Source organism: Trachemys scripta, chromosome 3, assembly GCF_013100865.1.
Source record: "Trachemys scripta elegans isolate TJP31775 chromosome 3, CAS_Tse_1.0, whole genome shotgun sequence".
Lineage (NCBI taxonomy): Eukaryota > Metazoa > Chordata > Testudines > Emydidae > Trachemys > Trachemys scripta.
In genome coordinates, this window is record NC_048300.1 from 92,123,983 (window position 1) to 92,151,063 (window position 27,081).

The window sequence follows — 27,081 nt, forward strand, 5'->3', positions numbered from 1 at the left end:
CCCAGACAATGGGAGCTACGGGGCGGTGCTTGTGGGCACAGGCAGTGTATGGAGACCCGCTGCCCCTTCCCCCTAACGGGTGCGCAGAGACATGCTAGCAGCCAGCCCCTTCCGGGAGTGGTGTGGGGCTATGGCAGGCAGCCTGAGCCCTGCTGCACCGCCGGCCGGGAGCTGCCTGTGGCAAACGCCTTCCGGCTGGAACCTGTACTTCGCACCTCCTCCTCCACCCCATCCCCTCGCCCCAGATCAGAATCCCCCTCCTGTACCCAAACTCCCTCTCAGACCCCACACCTCCTCTGGCACCCCAATCCGCTGACCAAGCCCCCTCCTTCACCAAACTCCTTTCCAGGAAAAAGACTTCTATACAGGGGCCCCACAAAATCTAATAGCCCACAGGAGCGTTAATCCAGTCCTGCACAGCAGGTGGTACTTTCTAAACTGAAATGCCCTTCTCTGTGTTCAAATGCTCCACCTTAGAAATGATCCAGCTCCCATTGCAGTCAATCGGAGTTGGATCAGGCTCCATGTGTCTGTGCTATCTCCGTTGCTTCCAAGCCTGGACTTCTCACATGTGAGTGCAATCAGTCATCTCTGAGCCAGTGGGCCAGTATGTTATAATAGCTCTACAGGTCTGATAGTCAAAAATGGGCATTAATCTGTCCTAAGCATCTTCATACTCTAAAGCAGTTTCATAATTATAGCCTGAAGGGTTGAAATTCTGGAGTCAATGGGAGTTGTGACATTGAATTTGGTCACGCCAGGATTTCACCCTAGACATCTAAGAAATTTTCTTTTAGCAAAATGCAGGATTTCACTGTATTACACACCAGGAAGGATGAACCACTGATACAAATAGAGAAACAATTTAAAGAAAGGAAATGAGTATTCCCATAGAGAAACAGGAAGCACAAATAAAAAACAGTTGCCATTCATGTTGTTTATCTTGGGGACCAAGACCAGTATCCTTGTAACCTTATAGGGTAATAAAATGTGATCCCTGTTAGGTTGCAGGATGAAGTCCTTTTATAGAGTTATTCTTTTTTCAGTTGGTTAGAAATTTCTCCCATTGCACATATTTTGGGATACTCCATCTTTTTTGCCATATTTGTGGGAATTTGTTGTAAACAGGACTGGCCAGTGGTCATTTGGCCCCCTACAATTGTCAAAACAGGGGCCCTAGTACCTGCCACAAGACTGTGATACTAAAATCACTTTAAACTCTACTTCTGCCAAGGGATTCCTGAGCTATACGGAACCCTGTGGTTCAGGAGGCATAGAAGCAGCCCAGGATGTAAGAGATGAAGGAAAGTATCTAATGAAAATGTAAGACTCACAGGCAAGTGTACAAAACCAGGATGTCTAACAAACACAATGAATGAGTGAACTTTGCAGGAAATTAATAAGCGATTATCAACAAATGGTTCCTAATGTGGCTTGTTTCTTCATTTAAGTTGCCAGTTTTGTAGACTGCAGAAGTTTCTTTCTTCTAAACTAAAAGCCTTACAACGATTACAAATTAAAGGTATAATATAAATACAGAATTACACTGCAGACCAGTTAAGTTGGGGGGTGCAAGGTCCTTGTGGCTGCAGGATACCACACCTTGCCCTAGCAAATCAATGTCATCTGCGCATGTCCCTTCTGTTTGCCTGCGGCATGCCGCAGCACCAGGGAGCTTCCCAGAGGCCTTCAGAGCATACAGAAAATCTGCGTCAGACGACAGAGAGTCCTCCATTTAAAGAAATAAAGGAAGACTCCAGTTCAAGAGTCTGGAAAAGCTTTAATGATGGTCTCATAGGCAGGAGGAGGTGTTTGTGTTGAATGACAGATGCGGAGGCTGTTGTTGGACCAGTGGAATTCAGGACGAGTTAAGCTGTTGGTGGTGTTCCCCACAAGGGTAGTGGTGGTGCTGGTGGGAGACAGAGTAACCAGCTGACTGTTAGTTTCCACAGGGAGCGGAGGGCATTGCAAAAAGGGGTGGAAAGTGGAGGCTCGGAAACTTGACTTTCTTGGGAAGGAGTTGGCTTGCTCCAGGGAGGCTTGCCGCTGGAAGGTGAGGCTGGCCAGGCTGAGATTGCTACGGCGTTCGCAGCTGTTGTTACGGTAGAATCCAGTCCTGTTGGCAGCATGGCCCTGAGAAGAAGGTCTGGAACGGCGGCTAGAGATTGACGAGCTCCACTGTGAAATGTGTGCACTGGCTCTGCGACGGGACAGGCAAGTAAACAAAGCCCAGATTATCCCTCCAATCACCAATCCAATCACCATGGACACTGAGAAGGCTATTATCATCTGACCTAAAACACAGAAAATAAACAGCAAGGTTGCTTTATTTACCATACAGACTATTCAGTCTAGAAAATGAATTTGATATGGCAGGCTTCTTAAAACGTGCCCAAACAATAAGGATTAAAGATATTCATTTAGTGACATTATAGAGGGCACATGCAACTTGTAATTACGCTGCAACAGAAATACAGGGTTGGATGCTGATCTCACTTACACTAGCGTTTAACAGTGTGACTCCAATCAGTAATTCCTGTTTGATATCAATAAGAGCGAGAGAAGACTGGAAGTGGAAGGTACTCATGACCTTGCAGGAGGCTGTTAATACCTATTACAATCAGATGCAGACCAGATGTACAGCTCTACCGGAAAAGCACTGGGATGACTTTGGTCAGAGGTGGCCACTGAAACACAAAAAGCTAATGGACGTTTTCCTCCTCCTGACCCCCAGTTTTGGGGACATACATATGTCCAGCTGTCATTGCACAAAGCATAAATTCCTAGCCCTCTTACACTTGCCTGCACTCTAATAATCAGCATTGAGAGGCTCTGGAAAAGGATTCTAGCTAAGATAATTTTCTTCCCCACGTGATCAGGTTTTTTTATTAGATATTAGGAATGGCAATATACAAAAACCTGTAGGAGAACACTTCAACCTCCCTGGACACACAATAGCAGATTTAAAGGTAGCCATCCTGCAGCAAAAAAACTTCAGGACCAGACTTCAAAGAGAAACTGCTGAGCTTCAGTTCATCTGCAAATTTGACACCATCAGCTCAGGATTAAACAAAGACTGTGAATGGCTAGCCAACTACAAAAGCAGTTTCTCCTCCCTTGGTGTTCACACCTCAACTGCTTGAAGAGGGCCTCATTCTCCCTGATTGAACTAACCTTGTTATCTCTAGACTGATTCTTGCCTGCATATTTATACCTGCCTCTGGAAATTTCCACCACATGTGTCTGACGAAGTGGGTATTCACCCACGAAAGCTTATGCTCCAATACGTCTGTTAGTCTATAAGGCGCCACAGGACTCTTTGTCACTTTTTAAATGCTCAGTGGGTTTTCCTGGTTCTCCATGCATGGTAGGGGGCTCCGTGAGCAATCTGGGCCTAGTAGCAGTCAGATTGCAACAGACAGACAGCTTACATTAAGATGGGGTGAGTTGTGCTTCTCTGTTTAGGGAACAGTTTGTTTTGTCTCGCTGTGTTTTTGGTTCTTGTGTTGATAAGGCTCTAGATTTTAAGAAATAAAATAGCTTTACAGTGCAACCTTTCAAAAATATGTTTTTATCTAACCTTTCTATGTGCATGCCATAAACATAACATGTACCACACCAAGAGGGTGAACAAAGGTTTCATTTGAAAGGCTTTAGTTTCAAATAGTAAATTTTAAAAGTAACTCTAAGTTATTGGTGATTGACATACATGGGTAGCCTTGACAGTGAATTTCCAAACTTTTCTCCAATTAAGGGCTAGAGATTATCCCTAGGGAGCCGCCTCTCAACCCCCACCCTCTGCTTTATGTCTCATTCAAGGTCCAAGGCAGAATTCCATTCCCTGGGCTCAGAGGACTATGGGATTTGCTCCTTCCCTATACTCCCAGGTAGAACACTGCTCTGCCAAGGGTGGCACAGTAGAGCTCCACCCACGACTAACCCCACTCCACTAGCAAGTTGAACTGACCCTCTAAATGGGGGGATAAGTAGTGCCCTACAAAAAGATGTAGTAGCAGGTGTGCAAGATGCTTCTCAGTGTAGCAACCTGCAGGGAACTTGGAAGTTGGAGAATGGGCTGCAGGAGGAAAGCGTTTGGAAAGGAACAAATTAATCAGTCAGTGTGCACATGCTGCAAATACTAGCTGAAGTTGCAGCACCTTTGTAAACAGTAGCTTTAATAAAGATGGGGTGCTAGAACACTTTGTATAGTGAGCGTGCTGAGAGCCATTGAACCAAACTGTAAATCCAGGGTAGTCAATAGGCAGATTGTGGGCCAAATCTGGTCCGCCAGATGTTTTTGAATGGGTCCCATAATATTTTTATGTATTTATTAGCATTATTATAATTTTATTATTTTCTCTGGAGTCTGGACCTTAACTATACCTTGATCAAGAAATCTGGACCTTGACAAAAATAACCGACTTAACCCTGTATATAATGAAAGCCTCTTCAAGCCAGCCAGCCCCCTCTCCCCTAACCCCCACCCACACACACCCTATGTTCCAGCACCTGTGAATAAAGAGACAGATTAGCTTTTTCAAACTTGGAGTCCACGCACATTATTACCTGGCACGTGAAACATCCAGAACTCGCCCTGGGATGAGACAACTCCTTACTGTGGACTATGACTAAAGCACCTAATTAAAGACCATTGAAGTCAGTTGAAAGATCCCTACTGATTTCAATGGCGTTTGGATCAGTCCCAGATACTGCAATCTACTCTAAGGGTACGTCTTCACTACCTGCCATATCGGCGGGTAGCAATTGATTTATCCGGGATCGATATATCGCGTCTCGTTAAGACGCGATATATCAATCCCCGAAAGCGCTCACCATCGACTCCGGTACTCCACCAGAGCGAGCGGCAGTAGCGCAGTCGACGGGGGAGCCGTCGCTGTCGATCCCACGCCGTGCGGACCCCAGGTAATTCGATCCAAGATACTTCGACTTCAGCTACGCTATTCTCTTGGATCGATCCCCCTCTCCCCCCCAGTGTAGACCAGCCCTAAGATTTTGGGCCACCACATCCTTTTATTACTGTTTTGTTAAAAAGGAGAATAATTTAGTAACCTTATCTGAAATTTAACAAAGGTTTTTGTTTGGGAATATTAACTTAGCGTCAGGCAGGAGAGTCCTTGCTCTGAATTCAAGTGCACAGCCTCCTGTAGAGAAGGATTTATTCATGCTAGGGCAAGCCTCTATTTCTCCACAATAATTGGGAGTGATTCCCTCTCCCACTGAAATCTCACAGCAGCTGAATAGAACATAAAACAAATAAATGAAGTGCTATGTATCAGACAAGCAAATTCTACTGTCTGGGGATTCTAGCAGATTCATGCACAGAACATGTCATATTCAAGCTGCTTGACTTTGGTTGGGTTGAAGGAGGATACATCAGAAAGTGTCTGTTGTACAATGAAGAAGGATTATTTTTGTCCCTTCCCTTTTTAACTGCTCTCCCTCTCATGTTCTTGATAGCATTTCTTCCCTTGTGCTGGGACAGTAGATCAGCACATGCTGATGAGACAAAACTTGATTCAACCCAAAGCATGCATGCTATTTGGAGACTCATTTTTTCCCTACTGCCCAATCCACAAAATACAGTGTTTTGAAGCTGGAAACAATGCTCGATCAGGTATTTTCCATCTCAGGCATGCAGACTTCCAGACTGCAAGCCAGCCAAATGGTCTTCTTCATCACAATTTTGCCTTAATGCTAATGAAATAATCTGTGATATGGAAAGCCATATTTGAGCAGGTGATTGAAATGTAATGTAGAACACTGACTAGTGGACAAAAGATGAATTGCACCTGCATCCAATCAGCAAACTCTTAAATAATTGGAATAGAGAAACTGAGTGTTGTGATTATTCTGCTATTATAAAGCAATCTCTTCTCAAGTTGTCAGCCATAGTTCATTCTGCAATCTGATTCATGCAAGATCACAAGCAAACAAACTAAATACATTTTCCTAGCACTTATGAGATAAGGAGTTGAACCTGCTAGGGTTTGGACATTGCTTCTAAAAAGCCCAGCAAGGTACTTGAGGCTCAGATCAATAAGCCAACCCATGTGGCATACAGCATTATTGTTGTGTGTAGTTTGCCAAAACAACATCCCTACAACTGACAAGTGTTTAGAATTATTCTATTCCCTGATCTTTATCACTAATTGCCACGTCCAAACAACCCTCTGATTGTTTGTAACAAATTCCTGATTCAGTAGGCTGGGTGAATCAGTGGGTTGGCAGAATGAACCAGCTATGATCTTTGTCATGGCAAATGTTGGGAAAGGTCACAGTGTGGTGATGGTGAAAAGAACAGAAGTGATTGTCTGCAGCACAGACTGATTCAGGTAATTGGGACATTGGGAAAACAGCAGGCCTGATGGTGGTGGGTTAAGTAGGCAGCTATCTAACACTCTTCTACCTGAAGAGTTTCTAGAAGCTTCTGGAAATAAATCATTAGCCAAACTGAGTCAATAATAGGAAAATCATGAATCCCTGAGGTGTTGTTATTATGTTTGCCATCAGGAGAACAATGCTCATGAACAGAAAGTACAGAGGTTTAAATTTCATAACCAAGCCATCTACCTAGTAACAAGATTGCCCTCTGCTGGCAATCTACACTGATGAAAATAGAGCAAAAGATAAAAGTTTAGATGTTGTTGTGCTAGAAGTACACGCAGCAAACATTCAGGAGATGGAGAGCACCATGACCAATGCTCTATTTGGTAACTACCAGAAACTCAGGAGGATTCTGACCTCTCTGGTGTAGACTCTTGGGTTAGTATCCTGCTCAGAGTTTGGAACACTCACCTGAAGGGGAATGTTCAAACAAACTTTGTGAAGTACTGTTTACAAGGGATTTGTGAATGTTTGCACTAAACTCTATCTATCTTAGGGTTGGAGCAGTAAACTTGCTTTATGTCTACATTACCAGCCTTTGTCGTTGATAAAAAGCTGAAAAGAAAAGTTTAAGATGTCATATGAAAATCATAAAAACCAAGTCAAGCTCACTTGATTTCCCTAGTGACCAGCATTGAAAGGGGTAATAAAGACAGAGTAATTCTAATGACCAAAAGGAAACATCTAAGATCAAGACCTGAACGTGTTTAATTTCCTGACATCAGCACAGTCATGTAAAGAACTAAGCAAAGCAGTAACTGGCTCTTCTAAAAAATCCTGTGTGAAGGCAGTTGTAGAAACTGTTACTTCAGGGCTTCAGCCTATTTTCCTAAACGCTACTGAAATAGCAACATACGTTTTTCATCTGCTCACACATGCAGCGCACGAGCCTCTAGCACAGCATTACTGTCTATCTCGTACAAACAGTTGGAGTAGCATGCACTTTTAAAGAACTTAAACCAATTGAATGTACTGATACAGTGAACATAATTCCACAGTGCAATATTGCATAACCTTTTATTGTAGTAATTACTTAGCTAATAAGAATATCCTATAAAACCTGACAGTAAAATCGTTTACAATTTTGATATTTAACATTGTGGTTAAAATGGAGATTCCACAAATGAAGAGGGATTTCTTTAATGGGATACATGGTAGTTAGCAGCACAGTACAATAAAGAAAATGTACAGTATTGGATCAAAGATACAGATCTTCAGCTTGATGTAAGGACTTGAGAGTATGTGATACTTTTAAAAGGTCCTCAATATTAACACATGCAATTCTATAATATTTTTGTTGGCTGCCTGATGCTGAAGGACATCCTGCTGAAACCTAAAGCATTAGAAAAATTTCTCAAAAACAGTCCCTCATTAAGTAGAAATCTGAAATGCTGCCAAGGTCAGTGGAGAGAATTCTGCTGATGGATTTAACTTCTGCATCATCAGTTCAAAAATATCCCATGTGTTTCCTTAATGAATCAACTTATATTCTCCATTACTTGTTCAGATTGTCCCATTTCCCCCAATTCTTTCCTCTCTCTGTATTTCTTGTTTTCACTTGGAGATTGTCTCATTTTTTTAGCAGTTAGTGCATTTTGTTGAATATTGACTTCAGGCTGGTAACATGGAGGGAACCCGAGTCTAATCTATATAGATTCTTATAACATTCTCATCACCATAATATCCACTAATGTTAAATTTAGTGTAGCAGGGAAATTAAAAATTGCATCTTCTTTTTTTGTGAATGCCATTTTGAGAATAAAAGAAAATAAATAAAAAAATAAATTAATGGAGATATCCCATCTCCTAGAACTGGAAGGGACCTTGAAAGGTCATCAAGTGCAGCCCCCTGCCTTTACTAGCAGGACCAATTTTGATTTTGCCAGATCCCTACATGGCACCCTTAAGGATTAAACTCACAACCCAGGGTTTAGCAGGCGAATGCTCAAACCACTGAGCTATCCCTCCCCTGGATAGGTGGATGAGAACTTAGAATACAATGCTAAGTTCTCATCCAGTAGTAATTGGCAAAGCATCTTCTCAGATTTTCAGAAGAAAGTCTGCTGCACCGTAAGAGTTAGCTTTTTGCATTTAGAAATGGTAAAGGTGGTTGTTTGTTTTTGAAGAGTCAATAAAGGGCTGATTGTGGATCTTATAATGGAGCACTGGTTGCAACCTTAGCTATAATATGGCTACCAGAATCTCTATAGTCAACAGTTTAAATTAGACTCATGCAGTAAGTTAAAATTCTGCTATAAAGAGTGAGGAAAATATGAGTCAGTACTAAACCTTGTTCCGTATGATGCTGAACTTCTTTCACTTCCTCCCTCCACCCCCAGTTACGGGCCATAAGATTGGGTTATGTGTGTAAGGATAGTCTTGTAAAGCACAAGACTGTGACCTGGGTATCTTAGTTCTATTTAGTGCTCTTACACATATTTCTTTTGTGATTGTGGGCAAGTCACCCTGCCTCTCCATGCTGCAGCTTACTCATCTGGAAAATGAGGACAATAACACTTGTAATAATAATACATAGCTCACAGGAAGACTGAAGCTACATTTATGAACGTAGGAAGAATACTTTGTTTCATGCACTTTAATGTTAAAGTACCCCGAGGTAATCGGATGGAAGCCACTTGGTAACAACAAAGTATTATTCTTCAAAAGGCTTTAAAATGAGGGCTCAGTAACAAGACTAGCTGAAGAACAGAGCTTGGCCCCATGACATGCTGGTCAGATCGGATACTGGGTCCTGCTAGATTTTGACATGTGTGATCCCTAAATCTAGAATTCACCTGCATGTAGCTTATCCTCCAGAGAAGAGAGAGCACAAAGAAAGCTTGTTTCCTTGGGTTGCTACTGGTGCAGACACATTCAAACACTGACTGAGTCCTTGGCAGAAGAAATACCCTTGACCTCCTCCTAAAACTACTTCCAGGGTTTGGAATATTTTCTCAAATGAGAAAAATCCATGACACTTTGGGGAGCTATCAGCTGTGGGAATAAACAGCAGCCCTCAGCTAAGCAGCATAGTAACTGTTGCACACATTTTTTTTGGCAAATATAGTGTAAAATATATTTGATTAACTTAACCAAGTAATACTATTAAGCAACATTTTCTTGGCCTTTCTCCCCCTTACCACTACGCTTGGTCTGTGTTCCTCCAGTGGAATGGTTGAGCCCTGAGAAAGCAGGGATTGTATGAGCAAAAGGATCAGGAAGGTAGTAGTTAGCAGAAGGCAACATACATAGCCTGCAGGGACAGCACACAAGCATAAGATCATGCCCCCTTACCATTACAGGCTACAGCCACTGTAATGTTTACTTCAGGTTTAGCAGAAGAATGGCAAAGGAAAACTAAATTCCCAGTACAATGCACACAGTTTCTCTCTCCGGTGGGTCTGCACCTATGTAGCTTGTGATTTGTTTTATCTGCTTGCCTGTGTGGATCCCAAAATTCATCAATGACTTCATCTGAATTATACCAAGGATACATTTGGTGTCTTCTCTGCCAAATCTCCATCCTCAGCAGTCCCCTGATAGTGACATCAGTGCAGTTACACCAGTCTAAAACTGGTCTAAATAAGACTCATTGGAAGAGGGTGCATGAGTGTTTTAGTTTTATATTTACTGAAGTTTATATAAAGGATAATAGTCAATATTTGACATACAGTAATAAAGGGGCTAGCTAGAAAACAAAACACAATAACATAGCTGACACACCACTGTCCCTCCCAAGGAAATGGTGCCTCCTTTCAAATTATGACCTCTACTCATACTCATGATCAAATTGGGAGGAAGTTTCAGCTTCCTGCAGTTGTTGGGTGGGTTGCAAAATTGGCAGGCACAGTGCATGGGTGAATACCAAGTTGCTTCAGGTGCTCCTTAGTAACATAGAAAGACAACAAAAGCAGCAGCCAGAGAGACATCCTGCAGCAATGCTGCCAAAGACATAAGAAATTTGACTGACAAACTGCTTACAAATCCCTCATTCTCAAATATTACTGGTGAGTACAGAGACTTGACATGCTGGAAAAGTGGCTGGGAAGATGAACAATGGCTCTCTTTTTAAATACATCATACAAATAAATCCTGTCTTTTCTTCTTCAGGTACATGAATATTTCTAATAGATTTGTGGCGGGGGAGAATTAGGAATTCTCAGGAATTACAGAGCGATGAGAATCACGGCTGTTGGTTTGCCAAAGGAATGGCACTACATATAGCTGCCATCATCACGACTATCATAGGAATAGATGACCAAAGGAGACTAAGGTTCAGCACTGCAATGCCTAACTGTAGGCCCCTTGCCACCAGAGGAACCCTCAGCCCTGAGTTAGGCATCCTTGCTCCCTATATATAATGCATAGGAACAGTTAGGTGGCTAAGCAAGGGATTCACAAAAGCTACTGTGATAAATTGGGAGGCATCTAATCTGGACAGTTGGAAATGCCAAGGGGACAGGAAGTCGAGGCCAGAGGGAGGCACCTATCTTTACTTGGAATTCACAGCTATGAACCCATGCCTGGAGCTAAGTACCTAAGCTAAGTCAGTCCTTTCTTGCAAAAAAGTTGGAGGAGGTGAGCTGCTGTTGCCCCACCTATACCTTGCTGGTCAGGGCCCTCGCCTCTGATGTGTCTGACCTAGGTTCAAGTCCCCACTCTACCTGATTTGGAGCAGCGACTGGAGCCCTGGTCTCTTTAAATTTCCGACAGAGCCCATGGGTAGTGGAGGTGGCCGGGACCCCTGGGGTTCTGGCAGCAGGGCTCAGGCAGCAATTTAAAGGGCCAGAGGCTCCTCTATGTTAGCGGCAGGTGGAGCCCCGGGCCCTTTAAATGGCCCCCAAGTGCCGGGGCTCCAAGCCGCCTCTGCAGCTGGTAGCTCCAGCAGTGATTTAAAGGGCCCAGGGCTCCCAGCTGCCACTACTGCAGCGGGAGCCTGGGGCTGTTTAAATCTCAATTTAAAGGGCCCGGGGCTCTAAAGGCCCCACCCCTTCTGGTTGAGTCCATGCCCCTTCCGGTTAAGGCCCCACCCCCCTGCTCAGGAGTCCGGTGTACTGGTAAGTTTTTTAAGTTACTTTCATCCCTGACTATAGCCCAGTGGTTAGGGCTATAGACTCATTCCAGTCCCTGCTCCAAAGAACAGTTAAATATTTCCTACAAAGTGAAACAGCTTCAACAAAAGGCTCACCCCTGAATGCCCAATATCCTAATAGGTAGGGCACTCAACTGGGAAACGTAAGTTCAAGTCCCTGCACTGAATCACACAAAGTGGGGACTTGAACTCACATCTCCCACATCCTGGGTTATAAAGAGGAAGAAGCATGCTCACTGGCAGCTTTTGTGTATTTTGTGTAAAGCCCAATCTGATAAGCCTGCTTTTAGGCAGCCTCTGAGCATGCCTACTGGATTAGCCCCATAGGTGAGATTGGCAAGGGAATGCCTAGTTTGAGGATCTCACCAGGGCTTAAGCGCTCAGTAGTGACAGAACTTAGTTGGCTTTGTGCATCCCACTGGCAGAAATGTAGGCATCTATGGGACTTTATAGGCAGAAACGTAGGTTACTAGGGAATTTACGAACCTACAGGGTTAGGCAGCAGCTGAGCAGGGTTTATGAGGGTCTAAATTTTGGATGTGGGCAGTAATCTGGCAGTTAGGCACCTAAATCCCTTCACAGATCAAGCTCTGACTGAGTACTATTTCCATTCTCCAACTGCCTTTTATTTACATCTGGTAGTGTCAGCCTAAACAAGAACAAATGTTTGAAATGAAAGCAGTGTCTCAAATAGTTTAATGTGGGGCAATTATAACAGTGCTATACCTTGTGTCACTTGTACTCCATTATAATATGGTCATTGCCCTAATCCCCTCTGATTTAAAGCTAAGGCCCCTGGCCCAGCCTGTCCTGTAGCCACTCTGTCATACCACCTGTTGGCGGTGGCGGCGATCCCTCGAGGTCGAGGATGATCTCCTTCACAGGTTTTATTTTTCATGGGTCCTTTGGTGACTGAAGAGGCTTGCTGGCAGACATTGTGGGTGGTGTTAGAAGCATAGGTGCTTACCTTTGTTTTTGCCAGTGGTTGCTTTGGAAGAGGTGTGTGTTTGGGTGGGTGGGGAGGCATTCTGCCAGTTTTCGGGGAGACTATTTTCAGCATATTTATACACTTCTTTCATATTCTAGTTATTGAATGTGTTTATCATTGGTATCTTTACTACTTTAATAATGATTCAATTGTTATGAACTACAAAATTACATTATCATGAATTACAGTGTATTAAGATCATTGCAATCACCTACAAGCTACTAACATCCCAGTTAAAAACATTATGTCTCACTGTAGCTTTCTGGATGACACTGTCAGCAATCTTATTTACATCTAGGTTCCCTGGTATTATTTTGATGCACGTTAAGGACCGCTACATTATTCAGTTGTGTCTATCCAACTGATGACTGGAGATAATTTTTAAGTCTTCTGAAGCAGGACAATGAGCATTCCACAATTCAGGATGATACAGGCACAGTGAGAAGGATTCTTATGAATTTGCAATACTCTGGAAACATAGTGCTTCCAGAGTACTGCAAATGACTCCAGGATCTCTTTATTGATGGGTAACAGCTAATTTAGGCACCATCGCTTTGTATGTATAGTTGGGATTATATTTTGCCATGTGTATTATTTTGCATTTAACATTGAATTTCTGCCATTTTGTTGCCAAGTCACCCAGTTTTGTGAGATCCCTTTGTAATTCTTTACAGCCTGTTTTGGACTTAACTATCTTGAGTAGTTTTGTATCATCTGCAAACTTTGACACCTCACTGTTTACCCTGTTATGAATATGTTGAAAAGCACTGGGCCCAGACCCGTACAAGCCCCTCAGGGGAAAACCTCTATTTACTTCTCTCCATTCTGAACATGGACCATTTATTCCTACCCTTCGTTTCCTATCTTTTAACTGGAGTGCCTGGGAATGCTTTCAGGATCATCTAAAGATCCTTAATTTAATTTAATGACAAGCCTTTTGTTATCTTAATCACCCTGTCTCTGTTTATAAACAAACTCCCTGCCCCAAGGGCAGAAGTTGTTAGCAGCTCAGAAATCATCACATTCCACACTCAAGTTCTGACTGTTGGGCGCTGAGCACCCATTATATTTTTTGTGTGGGTGCTTGAGCCCCAGAGCATCCATGGAGTCGGCGCCTATGGTTGAAAGACAAGGTTGGGCCGCGATTGCTGCATGACTGTTATCTTTCCTTTCTTTTCTGGCATTTTCCTGCGACCAGAACAAGGCGATTTTCCTCAAAAGTGGATGTTCCCTCTCTGACAAGTCTTCTCCAGTTATCCCTATCCTGGGCTACTGTTAGGGTGACCAGACAGCAAATGTGAAAAATCGGGATGGAGGTGGGGGGTAATAGGAGCCTATATAAGAAAAGGACCCAAAAAATCGGGACTGTCTCTATAAAATTGGGACATCTGGTCACCCTAGCTATTGTCCCCCAGTGTGTGGTGTCGATGTCACATCTCTTGATATTTATCTTGAGGGTGTCTTTAAAGTGTTTCTTTTGACCTCCTCGTTTCCTTTTTCCTTTGCTGAGTTGGGCATACAGCAGTTGTTGTGGTAAGCGTACATCAGGCATGCGCACACAGTGCCCGCTCCACCTCAGCTGGTGCTGGATAATCAGGGCCTCAACACTGAAGATCATAGAATCGTAGAATATCAGGGTTGGAAGGGACCTCAGGAGGTCATCTAGTCCAACCCCCTGCTCAAAGCAGGACCAATCCCCAACTAAATCATCCCAGCCAGGGCTTTGTCAAGCCTAACCAAGATGTTGGCCTTTGTGAGGACACTGACATTAGCGCGATGATCCTCCCACTTTATGTTTAGGATCTTCTGAAGAAAGTGCTGGTGCTGGCGTTCCAGGTTTCTCAGGTGTTTTCTGTAGATCACCCAAGTCTCACACTAATAGAGGAGAGTTTGGATTACCACCGCTTTGTAAACTAACAGTTTATTATGTGTTCTGATGTTGTGATTGATGAATACCTGGCAAGACAGTCTGCCAAAGGCAAGGCTGGCACAGCTAATTCTGTACTGAATCTCGACATCTATGTCTTCCCTCTGTGAGAGATGGCTGCCAAGATAGGCAAAGTATTCTACATTTTCCAGTTCTTCTTTGTCAATGTAGATCTTCCTTGCTGGGTCTGGTGATTGACTGGGGACTGGCTCATGGAGAATTTTTGTTTTGCCGATGTTCAGAGTTAGCCCTAGGCTTTTGTAAGCTTCAGAGAAGCAATTAAGGGCTGTTTGAAGATCCTACTTTGAGTGCGCAACTACAGCACAATCATGTGCGTACTGGAGTTCTGTTATTGTTGCTGATATTACTTTAGTTCTGGCACAGAGATGAGAAAAGTTGAAGAGGTTTCCATCAGTCCGATATTGGATGCCAATCCCCTGTGGTAGACGGTCTTGGGTTAGTGTTTACATAGCTGCTAAGAAAATGGAGAAAAGGATGGGTGCCAGTACACAACCTTGTTTTACGCCAGTTCGGATGACAAAGGACTCAGAGGTAGAGCCACTGCACAGGATGGAGGCAGTCATCTGGTCATGGAGGAGTCTTACAATAATGATAAATTTGCTTGGACAGACAAACTTTGACATGATTTTCCACAGAGCCTCATGGTTGACAGAGTTGAAGGCTTTGGTCAGATCGATAAAGGCCATATACAGCTCCTGTTGTTGTTCTTGACATTTTTCCTGGATCTGCTGGCTGTAGGGTGACCAGACAGCAAGTGTGAAAAATCGGGACAGGAGGTGGGGGGTAATAGAAGCCTATATAAGAAAAAGACCCAAAAATCAGGACTATCCCTATAAAATTGGGACATCTGGTCACCCTAGCTGGCTGCAAAAATCATGTCCGTGGTGCCTCGTGATGGTCTGAAGATGGGACTCTGGAAGTACTTCCTCTGCAAGAGGGAGCAGGCGATTCAATCAGATTCTAGCAACAATCTTCCCAGCAATGGAGAGAGGGCAATGCCTCAATTGTTGCCACAGTTGGCCCTGTCCCCCTTTTTGAAAATGGTGACCATGTTAGCATTATGTAAGTCGGAAGGGATTTCTTCAGTGCGCCAGATTTTGAGAAGCAGCAAGTGAAGCTTGTTAGTCAGTGCTTCTCCCCCCACTTTCAGCTGGTATGCCATCAGGACCTGGTGCTTTATTCTTCTTCATTTGTTTAATTGCTTTGCAGACCTCCTCTGGTGTTGGCGGGTTAGCAAGAGTTTCCCAGATTCGGTGCTGAGGGATGGAGTCCATGGTGTTGTCAGTCACAGTCGATTCTTGATTTAGAAGCTTTTGGTAGTGTTCCTTCCAGTGCTCTTTGATGGATTTGTTATCTTTAAGAAGGGTTCTACATCTTCAGATCTCAGAGGTGTGAGGCAACATGAGCTAGGTCCGTACATGGTCTTTGTCTCACAAAAAAAGCTCCACATATCATGTCTGTCAGCGAATGTTTGGATTTCTTTTGCTTTGTCCTCCCACCATTTGTTTTTGATTTTTCAGATCCTCCTTTGAACTTCAGCTTTGAGCTGATGGAAAGAGCTCTGCTTCTGACTGGATAGTGGTTGGTTTTGCCAGTCGCAGAAAGCTTCTCTCTTCTGGTCCAAAGGGGCTATAATATCAATGTTGTTGTTGTCAAACCAGTCCTGTTGGTGGCAGGTAGCAAGGCCAATGGATTCCTCGCAAACCACATGGATGGTCTGTTTTAGGGCTTCCCAGTCCTCAACACTTGTGTTGTCATTTCCAGGTGTGCATATGGCCAGTTTTTCACTGAGGTGTGTTTGGAAGTTCTCTTGGTGCACTGAGGATTGAAGTCTTTGAATGTTGTATTGCCATCTGTGTGATTTGGATTGCTTTCTATGTTTTGGTGCAATCCTGATAGACTGACCTCACCATACCACCAGTACAGATCACCCTAAAGTCAATGTAGATGGGAAAAGGAAGACCCTCAAGTGGTGTAGAGCTGGTATAATAGCTAAAACACCAACCCGTCTCACTTCAGCCAGTGTAAGAGAGGTAGCCAGTGTATGAGGGGATGCCATAACATCCCCTTGAGGTCATTATCGGAATTATTAGGCAGCCCTCAGGCTGTTAGCTTATGCCTGATCAGATCAGCAGCCAGCCAGCCCAGCACTTGGGGAGTGCAATGGTGAATAGCTATACTGTGCACTGAGGGGAGTGCAATGGTGAATAGCTATACTGTGCACTGAGCTGTACCTGAGGATCAGGGCCTAAATACTTGATGGGTTTGCATTGAATTATATCAGCTCCAATAAAGAAAGCAGGAAATTGGCATTTCATCCAGAGAGATGCATCTTGCCCCAGAAGCCATCTAGCAAATGTGACACTGAGACCATTGGTAATACACACATTCTAGATCCCTCCTCAGAAAAAATAGCCTTTCCAGTGCTTTCAGTCTCCATTAGACAAGGTTTATATTGATTACAATTACTATATTCATTTATATTGCAGTAGTGCCGAGAGGCCCAAAGGCGGCCCCATTGTGCTGGTACTGTATGCACACTTCCTAACCCAAAGGGCTTACAATCAAAACAGAGTTTGCAATTGGAGTCATCCCAATTGCCACAAATGCACCATGTAAACACATTGTCACTATGCTCCAGTAATAAGAAAAACAGAATTACTCATACAAATGAAATCTTTTGATAAGTCAAAGGAGAAATTTTATCACTATCAAATTCATGTCACGGTGTAACATCTCACTGTGGAATTGGAGGAAGGTCTTGGAGGCACATTGTATCTGAGATTGCTCGTAAGGTGGAGAAAAAAAAAGGAGTTATCTAATCATGCTCTAGGATTCTAGTCTCAAAGGTGACACAGGACCCTCTGTTGCTTTTTACAGATTCAGACTAACACGGCTACCCCTCTGATACTTCATTTCTTTCATAATGCTGTTTAAGTGTTTCAGTTTTGGTGATAATAGGTTTCCTTTCTGTCCCTAAAATAGATTTACTGTTAAACAACTATACAATTTTTGTAAATTTCCAGGGGATTACACAAAAAACACATCAGTCTGCCTCTTTGTCTGTCAGATTCTGTGTTCTGTTGTAGGTATCACCAATTACCATAGTATTTGATCATCTCAGAGTCTGTAATGTATCTATCCACACAACACCCCTGTGTGGTAGGGCACTGCTACTATCCCTATTTTACAGAAAGAGACCTGAGGCACAGGGAGACTAAGTCACTTGCCCAAGGTCACACAGGAGGACTGTGCCAGAGGAAGTCTCCCAAGTCTCAGGCTAGGTTCTAACCACGGGATCATTCTTCATCTTCGTTCTACAGCACTCTGAATTGCCGCAGCTATCAGTGCCCCAAATGCTACCCATGGCTATTAATGAAACACTGTCTGACAGTGTAATTATTTCCATAGAAAGTCTCTACCTGCTGCAGCCAAACAGAACCAAGTTCTGGTTGTTCCCAAGAGAAGACAGCACTTCTAATCTCTCATTGGGTATGAAAAAAATTAACACTTCACCCTAAAATGGGCTCCTTAACCCAGGAATCTGAATACATTTCAGAGTATTCAATCAGTGAGTAAAATCCTGCCCTATATTGCACAGGTTCCCTGCTGGGGAAGGAGTGTCTCCTCTTCACCCTCTCCAAGCACAGCTACATAGCAGCTAGACAAGGTACACTTTTAGCCATCTGTTGTTTGATAGAACTGGGGGGCTGGCTAACTCACGTGCTTGTGATCCATAGCTCCAGAAGGGCAGGGTCTGCCAGTTGGGAGGGTGTGGTCAGTGTGGGGGTTTATATGCTCCAATTGGCAGTTTATGGGAGATGCTGACACATTGTTCTGGGAAGAATTTAGGGATATTACCAGCTCACTAAATCTCTACCCTCCCTTCCCTTCCCCCCCCCATGTTGCTTAAAAGTACTACTCTTTGCTTTGCCCTCTTTACTCCTCCACAGCCTGTTGCTAAATTTGGCTTGATATTTACATAAACACTTTACTGAGTTAATCTATATTTTATATATGGTAATTAATTTAAAAAAAAACCACAGTTAGGGGTAAAGATGGCAAAACAATTAAAATAAATAATTTTAAGACAAAGAGAGCAACATCAATTCATCCACATTGCACATACTGTACTATATATTGATAACCTGCTTACCCAGGCATCAGAATTACTGCATATGTGCATTTTGTGCCATCACAATATCTTTAGTTGCATACAAAAGGCTCCATCATGGCTCCTAGCTACTAGTTCATGATGGGAGTGGTGGAGAGCCCTACTGCCCCAGGGAGAGCTCTGGAAGGGATTGTACTTTGGGATGATACAGCATTGCTGGATAGTTCTGCCGCAAGGCTACAGCCCTTCTTCTCCCCACTCTGGTCCCATGGGATTGCTACCACCTACAAGAGTTTGTAAAGACTGCAATTGTCTCATGCTTGCCCAGGAGGTGCAAGGCCAGAAGAGGCTCCTTACACTCTTTCCCCACATCAGTTGTAAATCTAGGCTGGGGTCAGTCTTAATCCAGCCCAAAGATTCTGCAGAAGGAGGTCACAACTGCAGGGGGAAAAGATGGTGCTTAGAGTTAAGTTGCCCCTCTGTGGTAAGTGGGGTGATATGTTTCAGAGGGTTGGCATCTTTTAATCTTTGGGTTTTCCACATCATAAGGGTCCTAGAAAAGTGACAGAAAGAAAACGATTGCAGGGAAAGTTACAATTGAGGTATTAAGCCATCCTGCCCAGAGACAGGTTTGGCTCATCCCCACTGAGTAAAACACGGTTTAAAAAACAGCCGTTACAGCATGGAATGATTAAAAAAGAAAACCAGTAATATTGTTTCAGGAAACAAGGCTACTAAGGGTGACGCAGCACATGGAGGCTGAGGCCCTGATTGTGGGGTGTGTTCCAGCTGCTTTGTTCCACTCCAGCTATGCAAAGCTGCCCTAAAGCTGGCTTAGCTGGCCTCTTGGGGAGTGCCCCTGCATAACAGAACTTCAGGTGGTGTGGAGCTTTTGTGCCTTGTCCTCCCACCTCCTATCTGCTGGCACAGAAATTGTGTCTGGCCCATCATACACCCTAGTGATCATTGGCTGCCAGAACAATGGCCCCTTAGGTTGTGCCAGGGATCTGGCCCAGCACAGAACAGCCCTGGGACTAGGTAAGAAAATGATGTGTTAAAGCCACCATTGCCCTCCCACCCCATGTGCACCACACATGGACTCAAGGTTCTGGCTCTCAATGTCCGTAACTATAGCAAGATAGTCAGGCAGCTGTGACATTCTCCAGGGTACAATCTGGACTGTTGGACAGCTGTGTGCCCTCAATTATCCAACCTGGGGTGCCACTTACAATGCTTCGCTGTGAGAGCAACCACTCCTGGCCTGCTCATACACAGCCTCCACCAGGTAAATTACCCCCAGCTATACTGCAAGAGTGCTTCAGCCAGCCAGCCTGCCACCCTTGAATTATACTGCAGAGCAACACCAGCAAATTCCCAGTCCCAGACTTTCCCCCAGAAATGTGCGTCTTTTACTGCCCAGCACCCTCCTGGACAATACAAGTTCATATAAAGTCCATCATTTCATTAATAGAAAATGATATGCACAAACCTTGTTAACTCAAGTGGAGTTTCCCAAACACTTCAATCCAAACACACTGACTTAGATAAAACAATGAAACTGACTTAGATAACTACAGAAAGATTTTAAGAAATTACAAGTAATGATGCATAAAAGTCAGAATTTGGTTTTAAGAAAATTAAAGGTAAAATACAATTAATAGCTAAGTGAACAAGCTAAAGTGAATTAAAAGCAAAGGCTCTTTACAGCAGTCTGTCTGGAATCCTTTCAGCCAGAACCCTTCCCCAAGCTCTATAAGGCTTCTTTTGTCTTTCAAATATTGTTGGTGCCATGAGTAGAGAGGAGGGGAAAGAGGTAATCAGGGGAGTTTGCTCCCCTTTTTTATAACGATTCTGTTCTTTGTGAATCATCTCCAGCTGGGGTTCAGGCGACAGCCAGTCTGTTTGCACAGGAACCTCCATCTGTTCCATTGCCAAGATGTAAAATTATTGCTCACACCCTTCTTCCTGCCAAAGAATGGCTGCTTACCAGGTGATAGTCCATTTGATTTTGTTGACACCTGGCTGAGGCATCAATTTGCCTTTTGTCTCTGAGGAACTGGTTTATGCCTGCTTTTCTAAACTTGGAGCCTGTCTTAGTCAAGCCATACAGTAGAATCTTATAACTTTACATAATATGTTGCCACGCATATTTTACTAGGACAGAAATGATCCGCATATTATGAGTTTTCAAATGATACTTCACAAGGCATACTTTGTACAAAATCCATCATAGTCTTGTAAAAAGGGTGGACATAGGGATATAGACTGTCACAGCAGTTGTTGGAACTGTTATGCTGTACTGCTAAGGATAAAATGAAGGAGTGCAAAGAGTGTAGAAGGAGCCTGGGGGAAGTGAAAGTGTGCCTAAAAGGAAGTGACAATGAAAAGAGAAGTGATAGACACAGTAGGAAGAGTGGGAGACTCACTCAGAAAGTGGGGAATGGGAGACACACAACTATTCACTTTCAGAGTGAGTTTCTAAAAGAATTCTGGAGGAAGATGCCCCAGACCCTGTTCCCAAGATGCCATATTTAGTGAGTACACAAGAAATGCACAAATACATTAGATTATCCTACAACATTTCATGCCAGCATTTCTCTCCATCAGTAGTATTTCAGTGAGATCTATGAGCCCGTAGCCACCATTCTGATGAGACGGCAGTCTGATCCTCGTTTACACAAACTGGTACTACTGCATCTTCACATCTAATGCCCATTTCCCCCCAGAGAAAGTATATTGGCAACAAAACATCTTGGCAGGGGGTAGACTACATGACCCTTTCGGTCCCTTCTAACCCTAGGATTCTATGATTCCATAAACAGATGGGATCCAAAAAGAGGTAAGTGGCTACAGGGGGAAGTTTCTTCCTTGCCAGATTAGTCCAGCCAAGTTGTCTGAGACAGGCATATGCTTGCTTTCCAAGTGGAAAAAAAAATTCCTCCTTGCAACCAGGAAGCACCTCTTGAGATCGCTTTAATTGGCTAGGCAAGGAGCAGAGCTGCCAGAGGCTACAGCAACCTTGCTAAGTACCTCTAGGTGACAGAAAGAGAAGGTATCACATGTTTGCTATGGTTTCCCTATTAAACAGAAGTTTAGTCACAAGGCCATGACATCTATTACAAAACTCATGGAAGTGTACACTGGGAAAGGAGGTTAAAATAAATTTTTCTATACCTAATAGAAAAACCTCATGATTTTTATTCCCACAAAATTATTCTGTTTACAGTTTATTCATGTAGTTGTGCTGTATGTTGGGTTTGGGGAGTCATTTCTCAAGGTGTTTTTTTATGATGTGGACAGCCGTCTAATAGGAAGTGGGCTGAGACCACTAACACAATTCACATAACATGACTCAAACCAAGCTGTGCATATATGCTGCTCCTATCATATATATCTACACATTTGCTTAGCTGGTGTGATGGGGTGCTCACTCCTCACCTCACCTGAAGGGGAGAAGGGAACTGGCTAATTAAGCTAAGAGGCTGCACCTGGGGAAGAATTAGGCTGGACAGGCAAACCCTAGCAGAAGATGAAGCTCAGCTGAGCAGATATAGGCTGGGCCTGTACAAAGCCAGCAAGCTGAGACCAGAAGGGGTCTGTAGGGGAACTAGTCTGTAGTTAGTTCCTGGGAGAAGGGAGGATGTTTGGGGCTATACAGTTAAATAGTACACTTGCTTCCTGGAAGAAGAGTGTTTAGGCTGGAAAACTGGGGGGGGGAAATAGAGCAGAGAGGTAGAAAGGAGTCCTGGGAGCAAGCAGACCATAATTGCTAGACATAGGGTCCCTGGACTGGAACCCGGAGTACGGGGTTGGCCTGAGTTTCCCTTGCAGCCACTGAGAAGAGGCCTAGGACCTAGCCTTGGATTGGAAAACTGTCTGGAGCGGCATGAAGCTAGCTGATCTAGTGGGACTTTAATACCTTAAAGGGGAAACACTGATAGTGATCTGCCTGGAGGGCCAAGTCATGAAGAGAGAGTCCCAGAGAGCAAAAAGAGCTGCAGTGAGAGCAAATGACAGAAAGGGGCATCAGATCAAGATGGAGCTAATTCCCTGAATAGCCAGGAGGAGGCACCCTTGTGGCGAGTGATCCCCATTACATGTGGGCCTTTAATAATATACTGTGGCATGGACTGGTTTGGGAAAGAATAATGTGTACTCAAATATAAACAAACAGTAAGTCTCACAGTGGAGACTTGACTTTTGTTCATTGTTTTAAAATTCTTAAAATCACTTCTAAAAGAGCTATAGTCTCAAGTTAACAGTGGAAACTTCAAGAGTTCCAGAAAACAGGATTCCTGTAGATAATTTCCAGAGTATGATACCAGCTACTGGACAATAGATTAATAATGATGGTGAATTGTTCTAACAGTTTTTACAGTATTTAATTTTGTCCACCTCTAGTAAGTCCCTGATCAGCAAACAATTACACACACACTTAAGTCTATACATTTATTATCCCATTGAAACCAACTGGATGACTCTCAAGAGTAAATTTAAGACTGTGTGTAAACTACTGCAGGATTTGGTCTAAGTAATTTGTTAGTGCTCACAATACTATATGCTTCTTTAAAAAGAGTGTAAAATGTATTCTTAAAGTCAGACTTTGTTGAAAGCAGCTATGCTATATCCTCATTTTAACTGATGACATCTCCTGAAAATCAGTGCCATTTGATCTCCTTTCCTATTCCACCCATTCCCACATGATATGGTGGGAAAGAAAGAAGTGCCAATCCCACTGCTATGTCCCAAAACTATTTGGGAGAGAAGCATTGAGCCAGAGGCATCTCTATCTTCTCTCTGTAATCATGGAAATCCTTCCACGGGAACACTGGATGGTTCACTGAGAAGTTGATCTACTGTGTGGGTGCCACCAAGTGGAGGGATTTGTGGTGCTGTGCAATATCAATTCCTTGGCACCAACACAAGAATTTTTTTATGGAAGTTAATGCTGACTCTCTCAGCTTTATAGCAACTTGTGCAGGTGCTCCTCTGTACAGTCAGCCATGAGCATGGAAGAATTAGGGGTTTGGCAAGCCCTGGGAGGCACCAAAAGTGAGCAGAAAAGTAATGGCAATACAACTACTAAGGGGCCATAGTGCCAGCCCTAGTCCCAAGGGGTAGAGCAGATGCCCAGTCCTCAGTGCAGATGAAGGACCTTGTCCACAGACTCCTCTGGCTGGAAAACCACAGAACCTGTTGAGTTAGAAACTCTGGATTGTGAATCACAATGTCTCATGCAACTTTGTCCTTCTGATGGATTTTTCCATTAGAGAGAAAATATAGCCCTCTGGATACTTGGCTCAGAATGGAATAAAATCTGGGGTTTGCAGTAGGTAGTGCCTCCTACTCAAGGATTCTCAAAGTATTGGCTATATGAAAGCACTCTTTCACTCCTGTTCTGAAATAGCTACTTTACAAAAATATGCAGTTTCACTCTTAAAATTGGCAGTCATCTTTGCTTCAGATACCAGAGGACAGTACCCAAACAAGGAGAGCACATCCTATGAAATGCACGTTATCAATACAGGAATCAGAGACTGGCACTCAAAGGTCTGTTATTCACACAACGTGACACATAGGAACTCCCTCAAAAGTGTCCCATAAGCTTATCTCCCACTTTACTCCCAATGCATCCTCATAATAAAGGAGGCCTCTGTTGTTTTTAATGTATATTATTTTGTAGATTTACATATTGCAAGATCTCCTGAAAAGATCACAAGGGATGGTAAAAATAAAATAGGCAAATATACAATATGTGACTTATGTAATGCAAAGCAGGGCGAGTTTTAGGACTTTTTGGAGTGAAGAGATCTCCATGGTTGCTGCTGGGTTTTTTTTTTTTTTTTTTTTTTTTTTGTGAATCTACCTACTCAATTTTGGTATTACTAATACCCCTGTCTCATACCCAATATATTTTGGTTAAGGAACCCTTCCCAGTTTTTAACGATAGCACATTAGAGTTAATGGACAAAGAACAGGTCAGATTCTGAGAGGCAGTGAAGATGAGTTGATTTTGTGAGGCTCTCAGCTTATTCAAAACCTTTCACAGGTTGGAAAGACAAACCGATTATTCCAAAGATTGCACTTCCTTAAGTTTTTGCTACATCCCTTTCATCTGAAAATGGGCCAAATCCTGCTTGCTTTCCGTATGTGAGCAGTTTCATTAAATTACTGAGATTAGGTGCTTAACAAACCATTGAAATCAATTGACAAACTCTCATTGACTTCAATAATGGACTTTGGATCAAACCATGGGTGAGAGCTGGCCCAAAAACCCACTTGCTAGATCTCAACTGTTTGTATTCATTAAGAAACTATCCTGACACTTCATTAAGGAGCATTTGGAAAATATTTGCACCACAAAAATAAGTAATCCATTAATTGTTTCAGTGGTAATAATTCTAGAAATCTGCCCCAGAGATAACATGACATTTTACAAAGTAATTGGTGTTCTAATTCCTACTAATAATACTCTAGTTAAAAAAAAAAAATCTTACCCCAAAAGTTTGGCGGCCATGAACTATCCGAATGAGTACTGTTTTTATCCATAACAACCAAAATAATAAATGCGAAACTGGTATGTCCACGATGAAGCACTAGATTTTGATATGTCTGCGATTCAGCAGGAGAAGAAATGCGTTCACGCAGCCAGTCACATTGTTTTGCTTGCATAGAAGGAAATAAAAAGTATCACATTTCCTGCTTTTAGACTCAAATTAGCAACTGTTTGGCTTATCTTGGAGTGCCACATGGTTCCTGAGACGGGACAATTTCCTTCTCGTCATTTCCTCAGCTAAGGAGTGAATTGACTTAAAACAATACCAAATCTCCTCCTTTTCTGAAGCTTGCCACTGCATCCAAAGTCATCTGAGAGAGATGAGGGTTCCTTCCTCTGCCCCACAGCAATTCCCCTCATCCTGCCTGCTTTAAGCATTCCAAAACACCTATTGGCTTCAGTGGGGAATTTTGGATATACCAGGAAGGCAGGATTGGTGTCTTATTAAATATCCTTTCTTTAAGAGTCTCATGAGAGTATGTTTTTATTTGTTACCCTCCATTATTCCTCAACTAGCACAAAAGCTTAGGCCTGATAGTCTGACCACTCATATGAATATATTTTTTTAATTACTATATTTCACAGTTCCTCTGTTAATCTAAGGATGTATGCGGGGAGGAAAGAGCCCATGTTCCAGAAAACAATCTATTTTTGTGTTTTGAATGCTGCCTAGTTCTGTGAGGCCCTAATCCCTGCTTGGAGTTTGTACCTACCACTGCAAAAGAAGTAATAAATAGTAGGGCTGGTGATTAATCACAGTTAACTCACACAATCAAAAAATGATCGTGATTGAAAAAATTAATCGCAATTAATCAGTTTTAATTGCACTGTTACACAATAGAATACCAACTGAAATGTATTAAATACTTTGGATGTTTTTCTACATTTTCATATATATTTTGTGTTGTAATTGAAATCAAACTGTATATTATTTTTTATTACAAATATTTGCACTGTAAAAATGATAAACAAAAGAAATAGTATTTTTCAATTCATCTAATTCAAGTACAATCTCTATAATGAAAGTTTAGCTTACAAATATAGAATTATGTACAAAAAACCTTCATTCAAAAATAAAACTTCAGCACCTACAAGTCCACTCAGTCCTACTTCTTGTTCAGCCAATTGCTAAGACAAAGAAGTTTGTTTACATTTATAGGAGATACTGCTGCCCTCTTCTTATTTACAATATCAACAGAAAGTGAGAACAGGCATTTGTATGGCACTTTTGTAGCTGGCCAGATATGCTATGTGTCAGATATGCTAAACATTCATATGCCCCTTCAGCCACCATTCCAGAGGACATGCTTCCATGCTGATGACACTCGTTAAAAAAAATGCATTCATTAATTAAAGTTGTGACTGAACTCCTGAGGGGAGAATAGTATGTCTCCTACTCTGTTTTACCCACATTCTGCCATGTTATAGCAGCCTTGGATGATGACCCAGCACATGTTCATTTTAAGAACAGTTTCACTGCAGATTTCACAAAACGCAAAGACGGTACCGATGTGAGATTTCTAAAGATAGCTACACCAGTCGATGCCAGGTTTAAGAATCTGAAGTGCCTTCCAAAATCTGAGAGGGATGAGATGCAAAGCATGCTTTCAAAGTCTTAAAAGAGCAACATTCCGATGCAGAAACTACAGAACCCGAACCACCAAAAAAGAAAATCAACCTTCTGATGGTGGCATCTGACTCAGGTAATGAAAATGAACATGCATTGGTCCACGCTGCTTTGGATTGTTATCGAGCAGAACCCGTCATCAGCATGGACGCATGTCCCCTGGAAATCTGATTGAACATGAAGGGACATATGAATTTTTAGCGCATCTGGCACGTAAATATCTTGCGACGCTGGCTACAACAGTGCCATGCAAATGCCTATCACTTTCAGGTAGGGTGACCAGATGTCCCAATTTTATAGGGACAGTCCTGATTTTGGAGGCTTTTTCTTATATAGGCACCTATTACCTCC

At 42.8% G+C, this 27,081-nt stretch overlaps 1 protein-coding gene across 1 annotated transcript; it reads right to left on the minus strand.

The window, feature by feature from the left end:
* On the minus strand, nucleotides 1–25,234 carry MYCT1 (MYC target 1). The gene is made up of 2 exons (XM_034765381.1): nucleotides 25,045–25,234; nucleotides 1–2,294 (listed from the first exon to the last, which is right to left on the minus strand). Exons 1-2 carry the CDS (start codon nucleotides 25,217–25,219, stop codon nucleotides 1,762–1,764), a joined length of 708 nt encoding a protein of 235 aa, XP_034621272.1. The 5' UTR covers nucleotides 25,220–25,234; the 3' UTR covers nucleotides 1–1,761.
* Between the last annotated feature and the right edge of the window lie 1,847 nt (nucleotides 25,235–27,081).

What these genes read in the sequence shown, in the direction of transcription:
- MYCT1 (XM_034765381.1), bottom strand. Translation starts at nt 25,219, where the DNA reads ATGCAAGCAAAACAATGTGACTGGCTGCGTGAACGCATTTCTTCTCCT. An exon ending in ATGGCCGCCAAACTTTTGGG is followed by an intron (nt 2,295 to 25,044) that starts GTAAGATTTTTT and finishes TCTGTGTTTTAG; the next exon opens with GTCAGATGATAATAGCCTTC.